Genomic DNA, 23,250 nt, shown 5'->3' with positions numbered 1-23,250 from the left:
GCACCACTCCCCCCTTCGCATCGTGGTCTTGTGTAACTTCTTCTCAAGTTTAGCCAGTCTACGTTCCTGGTCCTCTATGTCTCTTATTAATTGCCGCCTTACCCCGTATGTTGTGTGCATACATACCCCCGGAGGACCACCTTCATAGCATCCCATTTATAGGCTCTATTCGATGCTGACCCCCAGTTTTCTGTGAAATATTTGTCTAGTGCTGTTTCCACAGCCTTTTCGAACGGGGGGTCCAGCAAAGCTTCAGCCCTAAGGCGTCATGTAGGAAAAGCCTGTCGTGGTCTACGGCCCTCCATACATATTAAAAGCGGAGAGTGGTCCGAGAGATATCTTGCTTGGTATGCTACCCCTTTTACTTCTTGGGCTAGCGATGGGGAGATGAAGCAGCAATATAGATGGCTGTGTGTATTCGTGGCCGGTGTATGGCATGAGAATGTTTTGTGTGTGGGGTTGCGTTCTCTCCATATGTCCGTGAGCTGCATGTCCCTCAGCAAGTCCGTCAGGGAGCTAGTCATGCATGGTTTTGTACAAAGCCGTGGCGGCTTCCGGTCAAGGTTGCCATCAATGACACAATTTACGTCCCCAACCATAATGGTCGCCTCACCTATAAATGGTGCAGCAGCCACTCTGACAGATGGGAAGAAAGTTGGGCAATCTACATTCGGGGCGTACACATTAATGACGCATAAATCCTTCCATTCTAATGTGCCATGCAGAATTACATACCAACCTTCCGGGTCCACTGTCTGATTCAAACACTTAAATGACACTCCGGGCGCCACCCATATCAAAACGCCCCTGGCGAAACCTGAATACAAGGTGGCGCATAATTGGCCTCTCCACCTGCGTTTCAGACACGGTAGTGCATTCCCCCATACATGAGTCTCCTGCAAGCACGTTATTGACACCCTGTATCTTTTCCAATAAGCGTACACCCATCTACATTTCTCAAATGCAGCCAGCCCCTGAACATTCCATGCGAGAACCTTCAAAGTTGAAGATGCATTTCTACGTTACAGCTTCACCCCCACTACCTCCCGCGCACCCCCTCCCCCTTTTCACAGCTGAGTGTAGACTCGGACAGTCCTTCTCTCATACCTAAGCAGAGACCTCTGTAGCTGCATGAACAACCGACTTTCCCCCACCCCTGAACTTAATTAACTCTCCCCTTCCCCCCACCCCCTGGGCAACCCGGCTACTTCCCCTACTATCTTGGTGCGAAAAGTCGGGGCTTGACGGAGTCGCCCCATACCGCCCTTCATATAACTTACAACTGAACAATGGCTATATCTCTAACAGTTTCGTATCACCACCCCAAGCCACCGTAAACTTGTTAACTTTAAGTACCAGTATGGCACCTTTGTTCCTGTACCCGTTGGGTGTATTCTGGGAACATCGCGATGGAGTGCCCTTGATACATTATTCGGCCTTTCGCTCTGGTGGCCTGGAGGATAATGTCCCAGTCTCTAAAATTAAAGAACCGGGTTATAATCGCTCTTGGGGGTGCTCCAGGGTGGGGTGGCGGGTCCAGCGCTCTGTGTGCTCTCTCAATACTGAAGAACTTAGATAGTTTGTTGGGGGACAACTCGCTGACAATCCAGTTCTCCAAAAATAGGTCCGCAGCCGGCCCTTCCACCTTTTCAGGGAAACCAATGAAGCGTAGATTATTTCTTCGCGATCTACCCTCTGCATCCTCCGCCCGCTCATCCAGTTGCACCACCCTTTTCTGCAGTGGCACCATTGAGTCACTGAGTTCGCGGACCTCCTGTTGCATAGTTTCCACGTTGTGCTCCGTGGCTGTTACCCTGCCTGATACTTTGCAAAGATCGCATCATAGTAGGTTCACCTCTATCGCAACGGCGTCAATACTGTGCACCACCTCTGCCTTGGACGCCTGAATCGCTGCCATGATTTCTGCCAGTGATGGGGATGTGTCTGGTAACCAACTTGGTCCATCCCCCTGTTCGTCCAGGTTCGCTGCCGCTCCGGGCCGTTCTGCGTGGCACGGCTGTGCGTAGTTAGAGATTTTGTTAATTTGGACTTTTTTGTTCCTGTCCTTCACCATCGTACCCGGCCAACACAGGACCCCAGGGTCCAGCCAGTCTCCAACACTTGCACCCTCAAACAGCATCTCCTCTGCCGGGCGCCGGCACCCTCACTTGTCAGGTGTAGTCCTCTTCCTCGCCTTCCGGCCAGACAGCGGCTCAGCCCCGGCTCCCTGGTGTCCGCTCGTCTCGCTATCTTCTAGTGCCAGGCCTGTATTGCCGTCACGAGGTGTCCCTGTCTGGCAGGCTCTTCCCTGGTGTGCAACGAGCAGTTGTGCCCCTCCCCCGGTCCTGTAGGGCCAGAGGATTCTCCCCGCATTCAACGTGTGCCGGCGCCTGGTTTTGGGGTATATGCCTATCGCTCAGCGTCTCCTGTAAGGACTACCGGTTTGCATATACTTCGGCGATCCGCCCGCCAATTCCACAGGCCTGTTTCTCTGCGGCTGCTCGGTCGTGGCTCCAGCCACCCACCATCCTATCCTCCCAGTCGTGCGAGCAAGGGTCTGCTGCTTTCACACCCCACACCTCCGGTGGTTCTCCCCCAGTCCCAAACTAGGCCATCGGCGGGGGGGCCCACTCGCACTGCCCGCCAGTCTCCTTCTCTGCCCGTCAGCCCTCCGGCTTACTGTACTTCACAGAGGGCTCTCACCAGGGCTTGCCGGGTCCTCCGCTGTGTCACCCCACTGTGGCAGCCCTCCGTTTGCCCGGGGCCTGGCCTGGACACGATCTCGGGGTTTTCTGTCGCGATACGGGACTTTCACGCCCTGTTCGCCATTACGGGTCCCTTGGTTGCCAGTGTTAATCCCTCTGCTCCTGCCGGGCGGTCCAAGCCTCCGAGCCGTACCGTTCTGCACGGGGCCTCAGCAAGATGGCGCCCGCAGCTCTTGCCGGCTCAAGATTCCCAGCGGCGTTTACGGACGGTGAAGCCGAATCTTCTCAGTCTGTGGATGTCGTAGGGTAGCGACGACCTTATTCTCCCTTGAGGAGTGTTTTGTGCACCTGGAATATTGCGGATTTATGCCGGATAATTATTCACCAGCGGGAGCTACGGCAAATGTGACTATGCCGCTATGCGTCCAAACCACGCCCCAAAGTCAATGGTTATGCTGAAAATCTCGCATGGGTCTGGCCTTCCTGAGCCTGCATTGAAGGCCCCTTCTCTATCTCAATATCTAAAAGAAAATCCCTAACTAATATAGCTGCCTGATGACCTTTTCTTTAAGGAGAGTAAGCTGTAAGGGTTTCGAGCTGCAAGTTTGCCAGTCAACATCTTATGAATGTAAGACACAAATTTAGAAAACATATGTGTGCTTGTCTGTAAGTCCTTTCTAACACTGCCTTTAAAAGGCCTGAATATTTGTAAACATATGTGCTCTCTTAGCTGATATAGAGTGTGCATTCCACTTACCCTAATCTGAGACAGCATTTATGCATCTGGAAAGCTCATATATATCAGCTCTGATCCTTATGTGCTCCAAGTGCTTTAAATGGTTCTTTAGGGGAGGAGTGGGAATAGTGGAAATCTTGCAGTGCTGAGTCCTAAAAAAGCACCGTCGAGTTATGACCCATAAATGGAGTGTAGCAAGGGTTTCCATACCATAAATGTGTTTGTTCTGCTATGTCCATCTCTGGATACAAGAACACGATCAGTATTGCATATCGTTTGGCTTGAAATTACAACCCAGCCTGAAAGGTTGAAAATGTTCATAAAGCTTTATTCTGTGAATCCTTGGTAAGAGATGGCTGATTCGATCTCCACAGGCTTAAACTTGAGTTGGGAGGAAAGGGAATCAAAAATATAGCATTAAGTGCGGAGGAAAAACGACAACCACGTCTATAGCATTGATAAATCGTGAGTGATCCCTACTCTTTTTGTGGCAATGTGAGCCTCACCCGGGTCTAGGATGAGGGCACCGAAAGAGAATAACATCTTCAATACCAAGTTCATATTTATTTTCTCAACACGTGATGAGCTTTAAGCTCCTTGACTTGGAAGTACTTTTGACACACAATGTGCTAGTAACTTTCAACATTTCTTAAATGATATAATGCAGAGTGAGAAGTCTGTTTAGAGTGTGCAGAGAAAACTGAGTAAGGACACAGTCGAACAATTAGATAGAAGGCCTCGAAAAATAGATTTCAGTACAGACTGCCAACAACACCAGGGACAACTCACAGTGTCGGAGTTGGAGGGGATGATCATGGTCGCGGGGTTACTGATGAGACAGAGTAACTGCGCTCCTCGCCACTGCTCGGCGGACTGGTTCCGTCGACAGAAAAGGAAGTAAAGCGACAAGACTGCATCTGTCACGGACTGTGGAAAAAGAGATGACGAGAATGTCAGAAATAAATGTAAAAGGATTCATTTCAATCTCACATTTATCAGCAACAAAAGAGCTTTGTAGTGCGTCCAACAGCAAAGAGTGCTACGTTATCATCATGTCAGAGGCGTCACATGACGCTCCTTCACAAAGCTAATTGTGGACTCTCTCACTGCCCTGCTGTTGTCCCGGGTTTGAACTATATTTCAGGAGTTATTTACCTCTCCCTTTCTATGAATTCAAACAAAGATGAGTGTCTTTTACAAATGTACATAAACACTTTTTGGGAAGCAGTATGAGCTATGAAGAGAAGCATGGTACAGCTTTGTTTACAGAGGGAGCTCTTACCCAGAAGGGACCACAAGTGATATCAACTATGTATTTTTGCATAAAGGCCCCAACATTCCAACGCAAATCGACATTTGTGCAAAGGCAAGGATTACCCAACATTCCCAAATATTTACCAAAATGTACAGTTAGACTGAATGGGCATAATTAATAAGGTAGACATCACAAGCATTTTCTAATTAAACTGCATAAAAGCAACAAAAAAAAAAATCTAAATAATGTAACACCGTCGTCCGTGTAAAACACGGCAGTATCACTAGTCCAAGGAACAGTGCAAATAAACACTAGCCTTAAGTATATATAAAACGCACGAATAGTCTAGGTTTGCCTCTCAGTCAATATTGCTGGCCTTTAGTTTGAGCTTTTCTTCATTTTTTGCAGGAGGTCATTAAATATAATCAAAATAAGCATATCCTGAATATTTGACCCAGAAAGTATCTCATGTGGGCAAAATACATTTCTTCATGTTTTGGTTGGGTTGAGTTGTAAACAGTAACAGCAGCCTTCCCATTTCATTCACAAGAGAGAAGCTTCTCCCAAGTAAATACTCACACCTGTATCAGATGGGTGACACAGCTGACTGCACAGGTATGTACTTAATTAAGTAGAAAACCTCAGAGGCAAATTATGAGTTTGGCGGTCCATAGGACTGCCAAACTCACGGTGGCAGGGCGGCTGCCGCTGCACAAGTGATCCAACTGCCCTATTACAAGTAGGGAAGTCAGACTGTCATGGTCCCACTGCTGCCGTCAGGTATCCACGATCCTTGGCACTCTTGCAGTGGTCTGAGGCCCCTAATATACTGGTGGTACCACTGCAGCACCGCCAAGCATGATAGGTGTTTCCTCACTGCCACAGTTTTCATGGCGGTGAGCCCGCTATGAAAAGTGTGGTGGTGAGGAAGCAAAGGGGGTCTTACAGGGCCCCCTGTTTCTTTTGCGCCAAGGAATGCATGCCGGGGGGCACATGGTGTGCCACCCTGTCTGCATGCACCCCCAGTTTCTCCAGGACATGGATTTGATAGTCAAAGCCCTGCAGGAATGTGCAATGGCGAACATGTACAGTGTGGGCGTTCTTTCCTCAAATGAAGCTCTCTAGTCCAGTTGTCGTTCATACCAAAGTACTGGAATCAAGTAATCGGTCAGGAAATGATTGAGGTTCTTCTTAATTCTGATTAAAACAACAGAAAACACACATGCCTCCTTAAAGGTCAGGAGAGTGTACTCACTAAGTAGCCCCAGAGATCCTCAATGGTAGCTGTATGTGTTAGAACATTCATAGAATACGTTCGGTCAGAGACCAATGAGAATTGATCTTGGATCACAATTCCGTTTAGCAGCTGATCACATTTATAGGTTAGAAAGAGCATACAGTATACACATCCATGCAGGACTTCAGGGTTTATCTAAATAGGAAAAACTTGAAGTACAGGTGTACCACAGATTTAGTGATTTCATAGTGCTGTGTATAATTAAGCTTACTATTGCCCAAGTCAACGGATCAAGGATTCACGCCCTAGACCTTAGGAATACACAGATGCCTGCAGAGGTGGAGTAAACCGAGAAATCTCACTGAGTGGGAATGATTTATTCCTTTAAATGTGCTCTGTTGCAGAAATAGACAACAAACCACATTTTGAGAAACAACTGACAAATATTGTTTGCAGTGAGAAAAAAGAATAACATTCTGATAATCTTAACAATAAGTTGATAGAAAGATTTCCACTATTAAATAGGAGATTTGAAGAGTAAAGAACAACTATTAAAACCGAGGCACTTCACATTAGTGTCAATTTTTGAGAAAAAGTCAATGGCTTGTAGCATAAAGGATCCATTACCATTACCAATGTTTCTTTATTTCGGTTGTTCACTATAAAAGAACAAAGACAAATATGTACAAACAGACTAAAACGATAAAAAAAAGTTAAAAAGAGATAAAACAATTAATCTGGAAAGTTACTTTTAAATTAAAAAAGATGGTGAGAGAGTAAGTCACAACCCAGTCCTTGGTTTTGCATTTTGAGGAAGTTCCTCCTGGCCCACCACATGAAATTTGAAAAACGTGAGACCTCAAAGACTATATGGGAATCTGTATTATATTTTAAAAGTCTAAATGCTTCCATGCAATGGGTTGTGCCTAGGTTTTTATATAACTGTACCAACCATCTTAATCTTATTGAGTGATAACCCGGGTAAAAAATAGAACACATGAAGTTCAGACTCAACACACATGTTGCAGGCTGGGCACCCACTTGGATTGCCACTTGACTATTTTCACGTAAACGCATGCAAGGGGAGACATCCGTGCCCAAACTGCACATATAGTTTCCTGCCAAGTGCTGGGTGGATTTCGTCAAGGTATGCCTCCAACTTACATGCGTCTTTTACGTCCAGGAAGTGTGATGTAAGGGAGCCGTGGGCGGGTTCTGCGTGGAGTTTTGTGGTTATTCTGTCTCAATAACTAGAGTTTAAAGGTTTGCATGATGTTCTCAGACATGCTGTGTCAGGGTTATCCCATAGGTCTTTTAGTCCTATTGACTAAAGGCCTTCCCTGATAAATAGAAGCCATGGCAACTTTTCTGAGCCAGGGAGTCTCAGGATTTCCAGTAGCTCTGCTCTGTACTCCGCCAGTTCCGGTGTTACCCAAAGGCGCCGCCAAAAGAGTAGTGGCCTACAACCAATTTCCTCAGCAATGGATCTCACCCCTACGTCCATGCGCAGTGGGACCAAAGGGGAGCTTATTGGTAGTCAGAATAATTGTCTGAGGAATTTGTTCTCAGTAATAACCATAGGCCTATGGTTAGAGTGCCCCCATAGTTCAGCCCCGTATAGGGCAGCACTCCTAGCCTGGGTTTTATAGATCTCCATAACCGGACTCACTGGTTTGTGGAATCTCTTTCTGAAGAACTTAGCCAAGCCGCCAGTAGTTTGAGTCAGTTTGAGATTGGATTTGCTAATTTGGGCCCCCCAGGTCATGTTTTCGGTAAGAGTTAGACCCAAATAGTCGAATACAGAGACCTGTTCCAGAGGAGTGCCGTTCATGTGGGGGTTGGGATGTGTAGATTTACTAGTGATGAAGATCATAAATTTTGTTTTTTGGATATTGATCTCTAATCTCCTGATCCTACAAAACTCAAAAAACCCATCTAAAATTCTTTGGATACCCATTGGAGACTTAGAGAGGAGGAGGGTATCGTCTGCAAACATCATGGCAGGAATTTGCTTTTGCTCGATTTTAGGAGCATCTGTATCCTTACAAACTCTCAGCGCATCTATCAAACCATTGATGTAAATGCAGAACAGGGTAGGGGCAAGCATACATCCCTGTCTAACTCCCCTGTTTACAGGGATGGGCTGCGTCAGTTCCCCATTTTTCCCATATCTGATTTGGGCGTGATTTCCGTTATGTATCCTTCTCAATATGCCCAGAAGGTAAGGGGGAGTTCCAGCTCACTTAAAACCCTCCATAAAGCGTCTCCGGGTACCAAGTCGAATGCACTCTTCAGGTCAACAAAGACCAGGTGCAGGCTACCCCCTTCTAGATGGACTTTTTTCCAATAGATAAGCTGGAGCCTGAAAATCTGGTCTATTGTTGATGTTTTCTCCCTGAAACCAGCCTGCAAAGGGGTCAGGATCTTTTGTTCCTCCAGCCAGGATTGCAGATGATCTAGAAGAATCTGGCAAAAACTTTCTGTAAAACATCGATCAAACTGATCGCTCTGTAATTTGCCAGTGATAATGGAGATCCCTTCTTGTATACCGGGGTGAACTCAGCACCTAGCGAATTTGCGGGAAGGGCCATTCCCTGTAGGATGGCGTTGAAGATCACCCAAAAATAAGGGCCCCAGATCTTAGGGTCAGCCCGATACAGATCCCCTGGAATCTTATCCAAGCCGGCGGCCTTGCCAGGTACTATTTTATTTAAGGCTTTACAGACTTCTGTCAAGGCTATCTCATGAATGACTATCTCAGACGCCAAGGGAATCAGAGTTACTAGGGTCTGGCTTCTCTCTGGGTCATCTTGTGAGGCGAAGGGGGCTAAGAAATGCTCTCTCCAACAATCAGCTGCGATATTTGTCTCAAGGGCTGCTAGGCCATTGTTACTACCAGTAGTTACAATGCTCCAGAATGATTTAATGTCTTTGGATTCCAGAGCCGACTTCAAGCTGTCCCACTGATCTCTTTCCCATATGGATTTAGCAGCTGCAATAATGGATTTATAATGAAACCTGGCTGCTTTTACTGTGATATTGCACTTTGTTTTTATGGCCCCTATTAATGCCTTTTTGGCCGCCCGGCAATCCTCGTTAAACAAAGATTGCCCTGGCGTCCTCCCAAGGCCCCTGGTGCACGTTGTCCAAAACGTCTCCTCCAGCTTAGTGGATGTGGATTCATTAATCGTTGCCACCTCTTCAAGAGAGGTGGCGAGGTCTCCAAGCTTCACTATGTCTGATAAGGCCTCAATGTTGGGAATAGTGGCATCAAATAGGAGCGTCATTTTTCCGTGCGATTTTTCTACCCAGGCCCACCTAACCTTCTGCCTATTGTTTGTAAGGGTCAGTCTGTGGACAACAGCAGATGATTCTGCAGATTTTTTTCCAATGGATGGGAGATTATGTGCGAGTATTAAGGCGTTGTGGTCGCTATCATGCCTCGGACAGACAGTAAAATCTTTAGCCAGAGCCCAAAGCCTTGTTTCTAAAAAGATATAATCCAATATAGAGGAGTGGCCAGCTCTGTTAAAGGTGTGGTTCCCAGGGGAGTCTGAACCAAAGCGACCATTACTTACTTGCAGGGAATACTTTAAGGTAAGTGCCTTAATTTGGAGTGCCAGTGGTGTCCAGGCCCTAATTGGGGGAATATTGGTCTTGGGGATGGCCCACAACTCATCCTCCTCTAATGCAGGTGCACCTGTTAGTGTCTTTCAATGGTTCAAATTGACAGTTTAGATCTCCTCCCAGCACCACTAAAGCATTGTTTGGGAGACTAGCTAACAAATTATCAAGATGTTCTAGGGTTTTTGACTCTTGGCCAATCGTAACCGGCCTCGAATATATGTTAATTAGGGCGAATTTCAACTCTGGTTTGAACGTCAGTAGAAGGCACAATATGTTTGGGGAATTGTGCATCACTAGGGTAATCCTACATCCTAAATGACTCCCAACCCACGTGCAGAGCCCTCCCGAGGGTCTGCCTCTTCCCTTGGTTACGGCCGGTATATGAAATGAAGCAAAACCCTTACAGGTGGAGTTCTCCACAGTCCAGGTTTCATGGAACATGCAGATATCACACGTTTCTACAAACCACCACCCCCCCCCAGTCAGGGCAATCAAGCATGTTTTTGATACCTGCCACGTTCCAGGATACAATCTTGAGATCATTCGCTGAGCTACAAGTGCCTATGGGGTCCTCCTGCTCTTGATTCTTTGAGTGAACTGCAATGTATAACGTCACTGCGGTGACTATAGTCATTACTTGGGGCTTATTCAGGGAATCAGGGATTAGCGTGGTGTCTATCCCCCTGTCTATATTCCCAGTTTTTTTGCTGTTTTCACCTAGATGGTTCAGGGCATGTGGATGTATGATGGTTCCAGATTGTGTATCCTTGGTAGTAATGGGAGGTTTGAGTCTGACAGTGGTAGTTGGGTCTTTGGGGAGTTCAAGGGGGGCAATTAACGCAGTGTGAGCATTTACAATGGTCATAATGGTGTCATTTTCTGGGGGGCTATGTGGCTTTTTCTTAGGGTCCAGGGCCCTTTCCACTAAGTGGTCCCTCACATAAGATGACCAAAATGGCCACTCAGCCAAAAGTCAATCAACCTCTTCTAAGGCCCCAAATCTGGTTGCCATGGGCTAGTTAAAGACGTGGGGTTGCATTTGAGGGGGACCCTGGCCTGTTGTTATCCATGTCTGATGCCAGGCGTCTTGTCTATATCTAGGATTATCCCTGTCATCATAGAAGGATGCTGGTACATAGAAGTGGGTAAGCGGGGAGAGTCTAATAGCAGAACCTAAAAATGGAAAACAATTACTCAAATGCAATAGATTTAGCATAAAGGATCAGTTGGTAGATAGTTTCCTGCTTTGATTTGGAGAGTCTGTCGTGGATCAAGACTAAGTGTAATTTGTAAACTAACACAGGGAGCATGCTAATAGCAATTACACAGCCAGAACTACTGTCCCAAATAATTTAGGTAGTGAAGTCATTTGTGATAGAACCTATGGGTGCTTAACCCAGTAACACAACCTGCCACCCAGTAGAGTGTACATGGTAACACAAGCCCTGTACACTTCAGTGTAGTCTTATAGTTGGCTAATCTATTTAGGTCAAAGGTCATCATTACGAGATGCCCATTCATGGGTCTGGTAATTCTGGCCCCTGGAGATACAGTCATTGGCCAGAACCGAATCTCCCAGAGCTGAATCCAGCCCCTTCCAAATTCGATCCTGGGGTCCTATTAGGAATTTGGAATAACTGTGTATTTATTTATTTTTTTATAACTAATTGAAGTGAAATCTTAGTCGGTGCATCATGGCCCTGGGGGCCCATTACGTACATTCAATTATGCAAATTTACAGAATTGTACCAGAATTGCATTACATCAATAAAACCCTGAAAGAAAGATACGACTCTAAAACCCAACCTTGGCACAGGCAGTGCACTCCTCCCCATCCCATAAGGATTACCTGTCAGACTAAGCCGTGTGATCAAGACCGCTAAACCAGGGAAGGTCCGTGACTGCATGGGCGTGTTTCCTGTAGGACTGATGATACAGAGGGAGGCCCGAGGGTAATTCAATACCCCTGTATTCGCCCCAGCTAGACCAAATCTTATTATGCTTTTGTGGGCAGCCCCATGCCTTGAACACCATTATCTCCATCACCATACATTTATCCATGGCATGTTTCCACCCGCCCACGGACGGTGGAGAAATCCCCTTCCAGTTTTGGGTGATATCTCGTTTGGCTAATATGAGCCCTAACAATAAAAGGTGTTGCTTATATCGGTTTCCACCGATCCCATCAGTACTATGTAGTAGGAATAATTTGGGGTCTAGAGAAAGTCACCAGGACAAACCCTGGTCTAAACACTGAGACAACCTCCGCAGAAGGGTTGAAGTGCCCCGCAACTCCACACCGTGTGCAGAAAGGTCGCCTCCGTGTCCCCGCATCTAAGGCAGACAGTGAACGGGATACCGTCCATATGACAGAGACGGGACATTGTGTAATATGCTCGATGTATATATTTAAATTGGATTAGGCGGTATCAGGTGGCGATGGTTTTTCCATGGGGACTTGCCAGTCGTCATCTGTAAGGTCCGGAATGTCCGCCTCTCACGTTCTGACTAGTGTAGTGTGATTGCGTGTGATTAGTGTTCGATAAATTTGTCTGCTTTTGTGGGCCTCCAAGTCTACCATCAACAAGCGCCCCTCCAATGGGTGGAACTCCAGTAGGTCCCTCAGGGATCGGCTATACGGTGCGAGTGCATGCCTGAGCTGAAGATATTTATAAAATTGGCTATGGTGTGACTGATACTCAGTCTGCAGTTGTTGGAAGGAGTTAAGCACTGTCCCATTCATTATGTCACCTAATGGTGAGACACCAATAACCTCCCATGTGCGGAATCCTGGCATTGTCATAACCTGGCGGAGGTATGTACCATTCTAGAGGGGGGTCATCTGTGTCAGTCGCTCTTTCCAGCCCATCTTCCTAAAAGTGTTTCACCAGATAAGTATTACCACCTTACATGCTGGTGGTAGGTGGTCTAGATTTGTCTGGCTATTTAAGAGGTCTTGTAGAGTTTGGGGGCTCATTGCTCGACATTTGACTGCAAACACCCGTTCAACCGGAGCACTGTACCACCACTCATTAATTTTATGCAGGTGAGAGACGGAATAATACGCATAGATATCTGCTGCAGCGATCCCACCACAGTAAGTGGATTGTGTGCAGGTCCGTAAGGCCATTCTAATGGCTCCTCTACCCCACATGAACTGATTCACAATAGCATCGACCTGCCGGAACCACGATTGTGGGATTTCACATTGGAAGTTTTGAAGATGGTACAGTATTTGAGGAAGGTAGACCACCTTGAAGATGGCCGACCATCCGTAGAGTGATAAGGGCAAGGATGACCATACTTTTGCCTATTCTTTAAGACATGGCAGTATTGAGGATATGTTATGTGACCATGAGATAGTTGAGCATGACGAAATGAATACCCCTAGGTATTGGAACCCCCGGTGGCATGAGTCAGTTGAGCCGCCCATGAGCCTCTCCCCTGATCTCTGAAGACCGGGAATAAGACCGACTTTGCTGGGTTGGTTTTGAGCCCAGTGATTTCCCCAAATACCTGAAGTATCTGCACAATGCGAGGACCAGAGAACCACGGGTCTGCGAGAAAAAATAGTGCGCCATCTGCGTATAATGCTATTCTGTCTGACGTTTCTGGGGACCAGTCATATCCTCGCACCAGGGTGTCCCGCCTCACCCATGTCGCCAGAGGCTCAATCGCCAAGGCAAATAATAGTGGGGAAAGTGGGCATCCCTGACTGGTCCCCCGATGGATTGGAAATCTTGCCGAGTGTGGCCCTGCCACTCAAACTGAGGCATAGAGGTCTGTGTGAGAAGGCAGACATATGAAAGGAACCGCGGGCCGAAATTGAGTGCGCTCAAGAGGAGAAACAGATATTCCTATGTGGAAATTTAGCTTGTAACTGAACATTATCTGCGCCATCTTGCCTCTCCCCAGCGCCACGCACAGCGAACGCACGGCTGCCATTTTAGGCACCCCACTCTCTCCCCGCTCATTCTCGATTGCCAGCGCGTTCCCCTGGCGCTGCGAGCATCCCCCGCGCGCCGGCCACCCCCGCTCTCTCATACACGGGCCATAAACCCCTCATTCTGCGCGACCCTGCCATGGAACCACATCCCACGCCTGACCGACATCCCATACATGGTCATGCCTCTCTTTGATAACCCCCTTCCTCTGCGCCCCATTGTCCGAACCGATCCCAGGCCATCACCTAGCCCTGCGGATGCAGTTTATTGCCCCTACTGTAAGGGAAACACCCCACATCAAAGGGATTACAGTGGATCAAAGCCCCTACCCCCTGAGACCCGGCCGGTTGCACACATCCCCGGGAATTGGCGGAATGTCCAGCTGCGTGATAGCCATCTCCTACTGTAGATGGGGTGGGGACTTCCACTGTAGATATGTGTGGGAACGAGTTCGAAGTGGGGATTCCGAAGACGTTCTTTTATACATCAAAGTAATCTCAAGAATGTGCCATGTACAATAACCCTGCAATAAAGTCATAAACGTGTGTATAAGAGACCAGGTCTCAGAGATGCAGTTAGAGCACCTCGTGACGATACCTTGCTGTCTGATCTGATGTGTTCTGCTCCGACGGAATAAAACTTTGTTTCCTGCCTTCCAGTCTCCGGCGCCTGCCTCTTTCATTGGTAAATTATCGAATGGTATGAGAGGCGATTACCGCCGGGCAATACTTGAAGGGTTATCGACTGAAACTGCCGCTACCATTTAACAATTGGCGTCCCAAGCGTGGGGCCCATCAGAGACACGTGGATCCAGTGGGAGAGGTCCTGACGACAGAGTGAACGACTGCAACGATCGGGAGAGCTCCTGCCCAATAGACCCTCGTCTGGCAGCCGATCATCCGAACTTCACTGGTTCCGAGCAGACCTCTCTCGAGTGATCTACGGTCCTGACTGGGAACCATCAGGAGTGCCGCGGCAAATACGGAGAGTAGAAGACGATCGGGCGCTGGAGGCGGAAGACGAGAAACTGTCCACGCGGTCCGGGTAAGGTCGTGATACACGACAAATTGCGAAATAATTGATTGATTGTTTGAAGTTTTGAAATACTAGTATTGCTCATTGATTGTTCTCTTTGAGATATTCGCTGTCTACAAACGGGGAGGAGTAGAAATACTCTCTCTCTCTCCCTTTGCAGATAGTGAAGGGTAGGTAACGCAGACTTTTGTCCCCGTTGAAACCCGTCGTGCCTATCTTTATCTCCCCACTGATTGATTGTCCGAACATTGATTGTTTTGAAGAATAGTGCTCTTTGAGATATTCTCTGTTTGCAAATAACGTAGAATAGAAATATTCTGTCTAGTCTTTGCAAATAGTGAAGGGTAGGTAACGCAGACTTTTGTCCCCGTTGTAACCCGTCGTGCCTATCTTTATCTCCCCATTGATTGATTGATTGATTGTCCGAACACTAGTTGTTCGATATTGGTTCTTTGGAGGTATTCTCTGCTTACAAATAACGAGGAATAGAGATATTCTGTCTAGTCTTTGCAAGCAGTGAAAAGATAGGTAGTGCTGACTTTTGTCCCCATTGAAACCCGTCATGCCTATCTTCTCCCCACTGATTGGTAGTTGGTTCTGCCCGGACCGCTTATTAGAGGTGGACCATCCGGCTCCACTGGAAGGCACCCCTAATAAGGACATGTTCACTAAATATGGACTAGTCGCCGTAGCTTATAGCAAGCTATGGCATAAATATACAAGGAAGGACCCCGAGAGTCAGTGGCCACTGATGGGATCCTTCGACGACCATAAGATAGAAGTGCTAGAAATGGCTCTGCGTAGCAATAAGACGACGCCTACTATGCTTGACAGTATCGGCATGTGGCGCAAAGAAGCAACGCAACGGAAAAAGAGGGAAGAAGTAAAGGCAGAAAAGGAATTACGAAAGGCAGCTCACCTTGCCGCTAGAAAGTTAGAAGAAGAAATAAAGGAGAGAAGGGAAACTAAACTAAGACAGGAGCCCGAAACCTCAGGCCAGTACGCTGTTAGGACCCCCTCTATGCTCTACCCTGAGTTGTCCTCTAAGCAACGAACGAATGACGAATTACTATTAGGTCCCCCAATCATTTACATGCCCCCTCCATACGCACCCTCCCAATCGGTAGTGCAACACCCACAACCCCCAAACACGAGCGAAAGCAGTACAGGGGCCTCGGTCCTCACGGCCTCCGCACCGGCCAAGCCTCTTGTACTGAACACAACGTCGGCAATGACGTTGGATGATCCTGAGATAAGAAAGAAAGATTCCACCAGAATGAATCGACTAACAAAGGATGAACGAGCAGGAATCGACAAGATAGTAGGGACACTGGTGGAGCGAAAGGAAAGTGAGGAGTATATAACAGATGTGTATAACTCGTATGCCGACAGCCGCAGACGACACTTTGTCATACGACTTTGTTACCACGCCCTGAATGCATATGAGGATAGGTACCGCGATAAAGGTCCCGAAGGCTTAGCGGCCCTATATAGGAAGGTAGACATTGGGGAAGAAGGAGAGGGCGATGTGACGAACCTCTTCACTCGTACACTCGAGGTCTATCGACACCTTAAAGAACACAGGCAGACAACCAAAACAGAAACCCCCATAGCGGCTAAGCCCCAGGAAGGAAGGACTGATACCATGATGCCCATCAAAGAGGCCGCCCCCTACTGGGTCCCCCCACGAGGTCAGGGAACACATGACGACATCAACCACCAAGATGCGAAGGGGAGGGTTGTATATAATTGGGTCTACCAGCCATGGGACCGACAAGATATTTTGACCTTTAGAAAATCTCTACCCGACTTAAGAAAGAACCCGACTGCCTTCTACACCGAACTAGGTACAGCCTTAGGCTCAACAATAATGACTTTAGCAGATATCGACTTGTTCTTCGGATTATGTCTGCCGGCTGATGTGTGGAAACAAATCCGGAAAGTTGACCACGCTGAGCCGTTCGGATATACCTGGGTACAACTCGATACCATAGATAAACAGCGAGAACCAGGACAGAAACCCCTGAAAGCCATATTGGAGCTCCCAGACAAGATTGTACTTAAGTTGAAGACTCTAATCCCAGAAAGAAAGGTAGATTGGTCAATAGTGACGGCTTGTCGCCAGAAACCCCAGGAGGATGTGTCTGAATACTTCTCTCGGTTCGAGACTGTGTTTTCCGTTTATAGTGGCCAGGACATGACCACTGCAACCGGACATCACCTCTTTGTCCAGAATTATGTGAAGGGTCTGTCACAAGAAGTTTCCCAGAAGCTGCACACCAGCGAGAGTAGTTGGGCAGCCTCCAAACCCGCAGCTATCCTCCAGATGGCCCAATACTACGAAAACCAAAAGAATGAGAACGATAGGGCGTCAGAAAGGAAGAAAAAGGAACTGAAGGAGAGGGTAATGATAGCACAGTTGCAAGGGGTAACCATAGGAAGAGAACCCCCGAAAGGGAATTACCAACCAACCGCCCCTAGAAAGCTACCCCCTAGAGACCATACCCCTGCACCCTACCACGGACGGAGAGACTTAGATGGGAATCAATGTGCGTTCTGTAGAGGGTTCGGACACTGGAAATCCCAGTGCCCGGTCCTTCTGGAAATGAACAAAAATAGGGACCCCAGAGACACAGCATATGACCCCAGAAATAGAGGACAGGGACGAGGGTACACGAACGACGCCATCAACGACATGCCAGGCAGACCAAACACCTTTGATCGCCCCCGACAAAACCAGTGTCAACAGTCCGACTATGAAAGCACCCATGACTTCGCATAGGACCGCCAGGGGCAAGGGAGGGATCCAGTCGAACTCCGTGTTGACCAGCAAGGTCCTTACGTCACTGCTAAGGTCTTGGGCAGAAAATCTCCATTCCTGGTAGACACTGGGGCGACACTTAGTGCGTTATCTAAACGACTGATTCCTAGGGCACCCTTGTCTGGCTCACATGTAACCTCAATAGGCTTCGATGGAACGCCCTCCACTAACCCCTTATCAGCACCAATCTCCTTTGACTTAGAAGATAACACCACTGACACGACCTTTCTGCTCTCCTCCAACACCCCCGATGCTATTATGGGACTTGATTTGCTAAAACATTTTCGAGCTACCATCAGATGCTCCCCAGACGGAGTTCGAGTCATCCTACACGATAACCCAGATCTGTCCAGACCCTGTCACACACGGCGTATGCTCTCTATAACCGATGCTGACATGTCCCTACTCGACACATTACCTTCACATCTATGGGCTAAAACCGACTCAGATGTAGGGCGCATGGTGATCGACCCGGTACACATAACCGTCCGACCGGACGCAGTGCTCCCAAAGCTTCCACAGTATCGGATATCGCCCGAAGGCGAGAAGGCATTGGTGGAAATCATCGAGTCCCTAGTCGAGGCAGGAGTGGTAGAAGAAGTAGTCAGTAATGTTTGCAACAGCCCTATCCTACCCATTGTAAAGAAGCAAGGCGAGGGAGATGAGAAAGCCTACCGTTTCATTGTTGACTTGCGAGAGGTTAACAAAGTAGTCATACCCCAGTACCCCGTGGTCTCAGACATCACCACCATCCTCACCCTGATTCCATCCACTGCCACCACCTTTACTGTTATTGATCTCAAGAACGCATTCTTTTCCATCCCCATCCACCCAGATAGCCGCTACCTGTTCGGCTTCACTTTAAAAGCCCGTTCGTACAGATTCTGCAGGGCACCCCAAGGCTACACTGAGAGTCCCAGTATTTATAGCCAAGCCCTCAAGAGGCAACTAGATGCAGTCCAACTACCCGATGGAGTGGTGTTGATACAGTACGTCGATGACATTCTTTTGGCGGCCGACACCACTCCACTTGCCGTCACAGCCACCATTCACCTCCTCCGCTTCCTCGCGGAGAACGGTCACAAGGTCTCCAGGAAGAAATTGCAATTCTGCCAACCACAAGTAACATATCTAGGCCACCTACTATCCAAAGACGGGAGAAAACTTACCCCTGACCGAATTCAGACCATCCTAGAAACCCCTGTTCCCAAGACTCAGAAGCAAGTACGGTCCCTAGTAGGCCTCACCTCCTTTTGTCGACAATGGTTGCCAAATTTCAGTCTTATCATAAAACCTCTGCTTTCCCTGCTGGCTAAAGATGTCCCCTTCCCCCTCCCCTGGACACCCGAATGTCAATCCTCCTTCAAAGAATTACGAGACGCCCTCTGCTCGGCCCCAGTCCTAGGAACCCCAGACTACACTAAACCTTTCTCCCTCTACACCCACGAAAGGGAGGGATGTGCGTTGTCTGTCCTAACCCAGTCCATAGGCCCTAAGCAACGCCCTTGTGCCTATTTCTCTGCCACTCTTGACCCTGTAGCCAGGGATTTGCCCGCCTGCCTTCGAGCAGTAGCCGCCGCTGCTATCTCTATCTGGCAAAGCGAGGGGATCGTGCTCTCGAACCCCCTCACAGTATTGGTACTCCATGCGGTTGACACCCTCCTGAACCAAACCAAGACTCAACACCTGACTAGCGCACGACTGACTGGTTACGAACTGACTCTGCTTGCACCCCACATCACATTGAAACGATGCACCACTCTGAATCCAGCTACTCTACTGCCTCTCCCTGACGCTGACCCCAATGCGTCCCCTATACATGACTGCGTGACCCTCACCGACGAACAAACCAAGAGTAGGGTTGACCTCCGGGATACTGCCTTCCCGGACCCTGACGGAGAACTGTGGGTGGATGGCTCATGCATCAAGCTCCCCGATGGCACCACCTCAGCTGCCTATGCAGTCACCACAGCCCGAACAGTTGTTGAGACAGCCCGCATCACACAGCGATCCGCACAGGTGGCGGAACTAATTGCTCTCACACGAGCCTGCATCCTGGCAGCAGGGACAACCGCAAACATTTACACAGACAGTCAGTACGCCTTCGGGGTAGTTCACCACTTTGGGCTCTTATGGAAAGAGAGGGGATTCTTGACTTCTCATGGCACACCCATCCTGCATGAAGATCTAGTCTCGGCCCTGACCGAAGCAGTCCTCCTCCCCACACGGTTAGCTGTGATCAAATGCCAGGCACACAAGAAGGTGAAAGACATTATAGGACAGGGAAATGCACTGGCTGACATTACTGCCCGAACCACAGCCGAGAATAGGTCCACGACCCGTATGTACGTGACCAGGTCACAAACTGAGAAATGGAAGGATGCTAGGGAAACGATTAGGGATATCCAACTAGCCAGCACACCACACGAATTAACTGAATGGGCCCGGGTGGGATTGAAAGACGATGACGGTTGCTGGCGAACTAAAGACTTGAACAAATGGTTGCTACCAGACTCATACTTGATCCCCATGCTGACCATGGCACACTCCCCCGCACACATAGGGTCTGCCCCATGATCGAACTCATCTCCAAAGTCTGGCACAACGACAAAATCCCAGACTCAGCAAAACGTCTGGTCCAACAATGCCTAGTATGCCTCCAACACAACCCTGGGAAAGGAACTGCTGTACCCCAGGGAGGGTTTGGGGTCCCCAATCACCCCTTTGAAGTCCTACAAATGGACTATGTCCAGTTAGAAAGGTGCCAAGGTTTGAAGTACGTACTTGTCGTTGTGTGTGCCTTCAGCAAGTGGGTGGAAGCCTACCCAACCCATGACAACACCGCTATGACTACCGCAAAAGTACTACTGAAGGAATTCTTCCCCCGATACGGCCTTTGTCGAATTTTGTGGAGCGACAACGGCCCCCACTTCGTAGCCGAAGTTATCCAACTCATCTTAAAAGGGTTGGGTGTAAAACAGAAATTCCATGCGGTCTTCCATCCCCAATCTGCAGGCTTGGTTGAGCGACACAACGCCACATTGAAGCTAGGCCTGGGCGGTAAATTCCGTTCCGCTCGCGGAATTTGCGGAATTTCGGTAATTTCGCGTTCCGCTGAGAACGCGAAATTGCCCAAAATTCTGGTTTCCGCGACTTCGCGAAATTTTTTCTTGTTCGCGTTCTCAAAATACGTGTTCGCGAGATATTTCTCCCCGAGCACACAAACAGCAACTGTGAACAGGGAAAAAGCATCGCGAACAAGCAATTCCGCGTGTTCGTGGAATTTCTGCGTGTTCGCGGAGATCTTTTACCGTTTCGCGGAGATTTGCGTAACGCGATTACGCAAATTCCGCCCACCCCTAATTGAAGCTTAAGATAGCAAAAATAGTCGCCACCACAGGACTGAGATGGCCAGACGCTCTCCCGCTAGCATTGCTATCAATGCGTTCCACCCCCACTAAACACCACTTAACCCCCTACGAGGTCGTTTTCGGGCGGCCCATGAACCTTTGGGCTGCTCCAAAGCCAACATCCATCCACGACGTCCCGGACGTCCTCATGTCTGACTATTTGTATAACCTAACTAAAACGTTGTCTGTTATCCATCAGCAGGTGCTGCACACCATTCCCGATGTTTCCAGGGGCCCCGGACACGACATCCAACTCGGTGACTTCGTCTTAGTGCGTAACTTCCAGCGCACCAAGAGTCTGGAGCCCCGGTGGACGGGCCCCCTGCAAGTCCTGATCACCACCCGAACAGCTCTTCGAGTGGAGGGGAAACGCAATTGGCTGCATGCACACCACTGCAAGAAGGTATCACCGACCCTGACAACCACGGACAACATCACCGCCCAAGAAGAACTTCTGGACAAAGACCGACCATCCCTGAGCCGCTGCCCAGATACAGAGACACTTGAGTTAGTAAGATATCCCGATCCCACCGTGCCATCCAAGGAAGGGTATAACTTGCGACGAAAGGAGAGAACTTCGGCTAAACAGACCACAGGCTAAGTGGAAATCTCAGAGCGGTAGCCTAGTCACCTCAAAGGCCACCAGGAGAGAAACTAAACAAAGTCTGTGGTTCTGCCCGCTACCGAGTCTCTTGAAGGTGATGGAAGCGCCCGACATGAAGATGATGGAAGCAACCGGACGTCCGAAGATCCACTACAAAAACCCAAAGACTGACCGAATGCACAGCTCAAAGACTATTGCACTTTTCATTACCCTTCTCTTTTGCCTTCTCCTCGTGGTCACCTTCTGGATCATGGAGGAGAGCACACCCGCTCATAAGACATTGCTGACCACCGTTCAACCTACCACCATGAAAGAACACCATCTGATCTCACTTTCACCCCAACTCCGAGAGAGGCGTAAGGAGTTCTGGAATAACTCTTTTGTGCAGTTGCTCCACCAACACAATCTTGCTGCCAACGCCACTAATTGCTGGATCTGTGGATTGCTACCACATGCCACTGGACACTTTATCCCTTTCATCCCTTCACCTTTTTCTGTCCATGGCTCCTGCCTCGCCTGGTTAATCCTCCTGCAGGAAAGCTACAAGGACAATGCCACTTCCAGCAGAACCATGTCACACTTTTACCATGGGTTCTGGCTGAACAAAACTGGAAGAACTTCTGCCCCCTTCTGTCCTCTGAGAACAAACACTTCCTTTCACATGGACATCCCTGCCAAAGAACGAGTTGAAATGCAAGTGTTCAACAACCCAGCCAGACCCACCTTCTCTTACCTCCGGAAACGAACGGCCGCCACCCTGACAGTGGCCCTATCCGTCGTCAACATCCCTGGATTTGTATGCCTCGAAGGCCTGGGGGCGCAGCTGGTGGGCGCAGCTGGTGGGCCACAGCTCCTGCCTCATCACCCGAACATTGGACTCAGTTGATCCGCCTTCCTTTGTTGCCTCCCCGAATATGTACTTCGTCTGTGGTACTAAGGCCTACACCTGGCTTCCGAAAGGTTGGGGAGGCACCTGCTACATCGCCTTTGTCCTTCCTCCGACATATGTGGCTCCAGCAAACCATCACCGACAGAAACGTGCCAAAGACATTGTGCAAGCCGACTCCGCCGTAGCGCAGTTCATGGACGCAGTAAAAGGTCTTGTTCCACTCTGGGGTCCAATGGCAAACAGCCGTGCCATCCGCCACTTAACCCAGGCAGTCGAAACGGCGATGAACATTACGGCCGGCATCCTCGCCAACAACACCGCCGAGCTCCAGGCCGTCCGCCTAGTGGCTCTCCAGAACCGCCTCGTTCTAGATGTGGTTCTGGCTGATCGTGGAGGAGCATGCCGCATCATTGGGTCCAGCTGTTGTACCTACGTACCGGATAACTCACCCTCAGTCTACAAAGCAATTGAACACCTCCACAGACTATCCGCAGAGGTCCATCAAGAGCAAGAAGAATGGTCACTGGGGAGTTGGTTTTGGGACACTATTAAAAGTTGGGGATGGAGGCTGTTTTCATTTATCCTAATACCGATTGTGATACTATGTGGATGTTGCTTGGGGATTCAGTGTCTGCCACCTTTATGTTCGCTTTTTATGAACTGCATCTGCCCTAAGACTTTGAACTTTGAAACAGAGCGAATGAAAGCTCTGTATGAGGTGGAAATTCGTAGTATTATGGGGATAGATCCGAACTAGACAAGCTGGCGAGATATGTTAAAAGGGAGGACTGTGGAAATTTAGCTTGTAACTGAACATTATCTGCGCCATCTTGCCTCTCCCCAGCGCCACGCACAGCGAACGCACGGCCGCCATTTTAGGCACCCCACTCTCTCCCCGCTCATTCTCGATCGCCAGCGCGTTCCCCTGGCGCTGCGAGCATCCCCCGTGCGCCGGCCACCCCCGCTCTCTCATACACGGGCCATAAA

General features: G+C 48.7%; 1 protein-coding gene across 1 annotated transcript in view; it reads right to left on the bottom strand.

Moving 5' to 3' along the window:
* The window catches only part of NCKAP1L (NCK associated protein 1 like), a 1,693,457-nt gene that overhangs the window by 1,402,077 nt on the left and 268,130 nt on the right, over positions 1-23,250 (bottom strand). Inside the window, exon 7 of the mRNA XM_085654768.1 lies at positions 4,231-4,368. Within this exon, the coding sequence (XP_085510894.1) occupies positions 4,231-4,368 (138 nt within the window). The remainder of the gene's footprint in view (positions 1-4,230; positions 4,369-23,250) is intronic.

This window comes from Triturus cristatus, chromosome 4_1, assembly GCF_964204655.1.
Source record: "Triturus cristatus chromosome 4_1, aTriCri1.1, whole genome shotgun sequence".
NCBI classification, from domain to species: Eukaryota; Metazoa; Chordata; class Amphibia; order Caudata; family Salamandridae; genus Triturus; species Triturus cristatus.
Note: the sequence above shows the minus strand (reverse complement) of the source record. Positions and strands in the feature narration are given on the sequence as shown.